General features: G+C 43.1%; 1 protein-coding gene across 1 annotated transcript; it reads left to right on the top strand.

Annotated features, from left to right (window-relative positions):
• Positions 1-3,140: 3,140 nt before the first annotated feature.
• Positions 3,141-3,677, top strand: LOC124164934 (protein GVQW3-like). The gene has a single exon (XM_046542172.1). The coding sequence runs from the start codon at positions 3,141-3,143 to the stop codon at positions 3,675-3,677; it is 537 nt and encodes a 178-aa protein (XP_046398128.1).
• Positions 3,678-5,756: the final 2,079 nt, after the last annotated feature.

Here is a 5,756-nt window from a genome sequence, read left to right as displayed (position 1 = left end):
AACATTAAACGAAAATTTCCATTTATGATTTATGATAGGGTTTCACGGCGCTGGATTTCAGTTCCTTCCATAGTTTCCGGGTAACCCATGTCAAGTAGTTTTCAAGATGACGTTTCCTGGCCACATCTTCAGATCAAGTCTGAGTGGCGACAGATGGAAATGACCGTTAATATATACCATATTCAGAGTGGCCTGCAAGTAGCGCAGCCAATCAGCGTCGATGACCCTGATTTTGACGCGTATTTACGCATGAGTCTTATCTTAGAGGTATTTAGCATATTTGTGCGAAAGATCCACAGGAAAAAAATCACTCGCCTTGACCGGGATCCCAAATCGAATGGTTTTTTTTCCCTCTGTGGATTTTTCGCATAATTTGTGCCTTGCGGTTGACTCCGTAAAGTTTTCAACATGGCTAGTCCCGGTATACTTAAATTATTTGGGCTTTGCCCATCGTCGCTATGAAAAATGTCTGCCACAATTTCATTTTCAATTCCCTCCCGGATGATACGAGGGATCTAATGCTCGTCTAAAAGAAACTAATATAGTTGACGTAGATAACCCGGAAACCATGGAGATAACTTATCGTATATCTATGATGATCAGGGGCGCAGCTAAGAATTAAGGCTAGGGGGGGTTTTAGGCGCAACTAATACTTTGGGGTGTGAGGGTATTGCATACCCCCAAGGGTAAGTGGAGTTGCGGGGGCCCTCCTCCAGAAAATTTTAAGATTAATGGTTCAAAATGGCGGGTTTTACGGCTTTCTGGGGGACATTTCATTAATCCCAACGCTATTCCATAAGTAATACTAATACATTAAGTAAAATGGATTAAACTTAAAACTTTCTCTGAGCTCTGGGAGGGGGTTTATCCCCCAAATACCCCCCCCCCTCGCTGCGCCACTAATGATGATAATGTATCGAAATCAAAATATTCTCAAACTATTGCTCACGTTTGCAAACGATCACGATTGCAAATATTGATAATAAATGGATCACTTTGTTCTCTTCGCCGCACTGCGGATATTTATGGAAACCGGATGAAAATTTCGCAAAGTTGTTGCATACATCAAGCTTCCGCGGGACTCACTTGGGTATCGTCTATCGTCTCGCCCGTGGTCAGGGACGCTGCTAGGAATTAAGGCTAGTGGGGGGTTAGGGCGCAACTAATACTAGGAGGTCTGGAGGGTATAGAATATCCGTTAGGGTAAGCGGGAGTGGCGGGGGGCGTCCCCTAGAAAATTTTAAGATAAATGGTGAGTTCTACGGCTTTCAGTGGGATATTTTATTAATCCTTACACTATTCTGTAAGTTAAATTTATCCAATGAAGTAAAATGGACTGAAAAAATTTCTCAGAGCTCTGGGGTGGGGGTTATCCCCCAAACCCCCCCCCCCTTTTGCTGCGCCACTGCCCGTGGTTACATGCATACAATAAGCAAATGTGCACGTGAGGAAATAGAAGAGGGCCTCACGAATAAGCTTCACTACTGGCATAAGACTCACCTGAAGGTACTTAAGTAGGTTGAGCATATCTGCGCAGGAAGTCTTCCACTATTTACCTTGCGAGCCACCTCCAGGGTGTTTGGCAGGGGGAGATCAATCACCAGTAAGCAACAGGATCTTCAGATGCAGACTGAAAGGCCATAAAAAGGCCGTAGCAAATAAATTTGTGCTCATTCATATAGAGCCAAAATTCTCACCACCCGAAACACTACAATCATAAACTGAAAAAAACCTACCAGAAATTAAAATTATAGAAACACACTGGAGAGAGCCACTGCCAATCTGCACTGGCTAAACTAGAGCAACATGTAAATTGTGCTGCATAAGGAATAGTTATTGATTGCTTTAAATCGAGAATATAAACTAAATAACCTTACTGGATAAGAATAATGAACTCTTCAAGCACCAAGACAGTATTTGATTTGGCAAAATTCGGCAAAATCAAGTACTGTATTGAGCCATTTTCCATCACGTTTAAGAAATATATTAATTTTTATTGTTAAAAAGTTTATAAGTTAGTAAAAGAGTCCGTTTCCCCACTTTAAGCACGCGATTTAAGTCCATTCTCCATGGAATGCACTCAAAGAAAGAAACCTTTCAGTGCACCTCTTGCAGTGCCCAGCGATTGCATAATGAGAGTCATTCGTAGCAATATTTATTAATTTTACTTTCTGGTGTTTATTTGTTGCCACTAATGTATCTGTTATCCACACATAAAAGTGAATGAGACCATATTGCATCCATCCGCTTGCCGCGTCGCCGTACTCTCCGCCGCCGCCGGCCAGAACCGGAGTCGTCCGTGCGTTCGAAAAAACGATTTAAAATTCGGGGTTGCAAATTGGTGCAAGGTTTGACTTTAGATTCACTATATAGAAGCTTCAAAAAACGACATGATATAAGTTACTTAGTGTAAGCCGATGATAATGTCTACTTTTTTCTACGTTTATGTAAAAAAATGGGTTGAAAACAGGCTCCGCCATTTTGTTATATATCTATGGTTATTGATGAAACAAAATCTTTAAAAACCCTTCAAATGAAAGAATAAGAAGTGTTAATTAAGATGGTATAACAGTTTTGTCGATAAAACTATTTATAAAACCACTGCACGAGGATAAAGTCGGCAATTTTCAGAAAAAATCGAGGATGGTCGTTTTTCGATAAATTTGCTCAACTTTGACCTCACATATATTGTTAAAGTGAAAACACAGGGCCAAAATAATCTGAGTAGTTATGCACAGTTTATTGGAGAATGTGTATGCGAAGTTTCAACTTCCTACCTCATAAAAATCGATTTTGAGGTTTTGGCCAGCTTTTTTCGATTCTAGCCCACTGTGCGACGCCACGATCGCGCATCCGCTCACATGTGTTGTTGCATTGCTGACCATGTAACTTCCATTTCACGCTTAGATGAAGATGTGGCTAGTAGGGTAGCGTTTTCAAACGGGAGATGAGCTACGAGGTGCATTCAAGTTCTAAGGCCTCCGATTTATTTTCTCCGGACTGGAAAGAGCTAGAAACATGCGCATTGTTTAAAAATAAGGGCACGTTCATTACCAATACGTCCCAGAGATGGCAGCACAGCACGATAGATGGAATTTTACCACCAGCGGCGAGAATGAGAACTGTTTTAGATACTTAAAATGGCGACGTTTTCCTTACTTGAACAGCGTGCAATCATTCGTTATCTGAATTTGCGTGGTGTGATACCAATTGAAATTCATCGACAGTTGAAGGAGTCATGTGGGGATGGAGTTATGGATGTGCCGAAAGTGCGTTCGTGGGTGCGACAGTTTAATGAAGGCAGAACATCGTGTGACAACAAACCGAAACAACCTCGGGCTCGCACAAGCCGATCTGACGACATGATCGAGAAAGTGGAGAGAATTGTTTTGGGGGATCGCCGAATGACTGTTGAACAGATCGCCTCCAAAGTTGGCATTTCTGTGGGTTCTGTGCACACAATCCTGTATGACGACCTGAAAATGCGAAAAGTGTCATCCAGGTGGGTGCCGCGAATGCTGACGGACGACCGCAAGGCTGTCCGTGTGGCATGTTGCCAAGCAATGTTGACGCGCAACGACAGCATGAATGGGACTTTATTTTCTTCGATTGTGACAATGGATGAGACGTGGATGCCATTTTTCAATCCAGAAACAAAGCGCCAGTCAGCTCAATGAAGCACACAGATTCACCGCCACCAAAAAAATTTCGGGTAACCGCCAGTGCTGAAAAAATGATGGTGTCCATGTTCTGGGACAGCGAGGGCGTAATCCTTACCCATTGCGTTCCAAAGGGCACTACGGTAACAGGTGCATCCTACGAAAATGTTTTGAAGAACAAATTCCTTCCTGCACTGCAACAAAAACGTCCGGGAAGGGCTGCGCGTGTGCTGTTTCACCAAGACAACGCACCCGCACATCGAGCTAACGTTACGCAACAGTTTTTTCGTGATAACAACTTTGAAGTGATTCCTCATGCTCCCTACTCACCTGACCAGGCTCCTAGTGACTTTTGGCTTTTTCCATCAATGAAAGACGCTCTCCGTGGCCGCACATTCACCAGCTGTGCTGCTATTGCCTCAGCGATTTTCCAGTGGTCAAAACAGACTCCTAAAGAAGCCTTCGCCGCTGCCATGGAATCATGGCGTCAACGTTGTGAAAAATGTGTACGTCTGCAGGGCGATTACGTCGAGAAGTAACGCCAGTTTCATCGATTTCGGGTGAGTAGTTAATTAGAAAAAAATCGGAGGTCTTAGAACTTGAATGCACCTCGTACAGACAAAGCCAAAATTCATTGGAAGTCATTGGCGGCAACATCCGATGAAGAAGGTATATTATAGTTCGTCCACAGACACGACCAATTCCATCGCCGAGGCGATTATGTCGAAAGGACACCATACGTGCGCTAAATATTTAGCAATGACATCATTTTTAATCAATCCCTTTGTCTTTTGTTCATGACCCACCGGAGTTTATAAAAAAAACGGCCCTCGTAAATTGAAAATTGTATGAATAGCTGATGCCAGACGGACCAAAATTACTAAAGATGTTTCGATCATCATTCGATTACGGTAGGAGTAGGTGCGAACGTAGAAACTGTACCGGTGAGCAAATCTCACCTCCACCAGTCAGATAACCGAAAATGCACCATTTTTAAAAACTAAAAAAGCTTTGTGCCAATTGCTCTGATTGGCCGCGAGTTAGCCCTATTACCACCCTATCACTGAGCTAACAAAATGACTTGGATGCATCGAGATCTCTGGCTGGCAAAGAATTCGAGGTCATTAGTTGTCCAGAGTCTCCGGCAACAGAGCACTTTCGCGGCGAATCGAAGCACCTTGCTTGAACTTTCTTTAGTTTAAAAATAGTGCGTTTTCCACCGAAACATCATTTTTAATTTTGATTCCTGCTGACATCTGGGGTTAAACTAACGTGAACGATTTTTTCTGCACCCTGTGTATAAAACATAGAATAATAATAAATTAAATTACATTCCAAACAGGCTGAGAATGCTTCATCATCCTAACGAATAGAGTACTATATAAAAGAACTTTCCTTATACGGGAGAACGTGGTTTTATGCGGAAAAGTTGGCAAGACTGTGTGCGGGTGGGTAGGGAGGGTGGCGGGAAGGTCCTCTTCCCCCTCCACCCTTCCTCTCTCGCGATTTTAAGCGCCTAGTCATCACGCGAATCTTCTTAAGCGAGAGGCGAGCAGTTGAGTAGCCGATGAGTCTGATCGTGCATTCGCTTGATTCGAGCAACCTCAGCGATCGATAGCATCATCTGTGCTAACAATCCTTCCTTGATGGACAATGAAATCAGAAGCAAGTAATAAGACTAAAACATGAAAGACTATGGTATGGGTATTGCAAGCATTTTGCAATAATCTTTATTGATTAAAAAGTTCATTCAACCAATGCGGATTTTGGCATTGTTCATTTTTGACGAGTGTGTCGATATTTGGTTCTATTTTTGTAGTTGCAACCCCCAGAATGCTCTCCAGATGTGCATCTGTACAATGTGTTCTTAAGCCTCTAGGGGCCGCAAGAAATTAGCCGAGGGGCCGCGTGCGGCCTGGGGGCCACGGGTTGAAGAACCTTGGTCCATGGGGTCGTTTACCAATAATTTTTTATTGCCGATTGCGAAACCGTTTGAAAAATTACGTGACACGAATTTTTCCGTTTTTCAATCAGCCGCCAAATTCCCAAGCCATTCGCAGTGGATAATCGACTGCCTCAACCCATCGTAAACGCACT

The sequence above is a fragment of the Ischnura elegans genome, chromosome 9, assembly GCF_921293095.1.
Source record: "Ischnura elegans chromosome 9, ioIscEleg1.1, whole genome shotgun sequence".
NCBI classification, from domain to species: domain Eukaryota; kingdom Metazoa; phylum Arthropoda; class Insecta; order Odonata; family Coenagrionidae; genus Ischnura; species Ischnura elegans.
The sequence above is the reverse complement of the archived record's forward strand: the minus strand, read 5'-3'. Positions and strand labels throughout refer to the sequence as shown.

Coding starts and splice junctions, on each gene's coding strand:
- LOC124164934 (XM_046542172.1), top strand. CDS start 3,141: ATGGCGACGTTTTCCTTACTTGAACAGCGTGCAATCATTCGTTATCTG.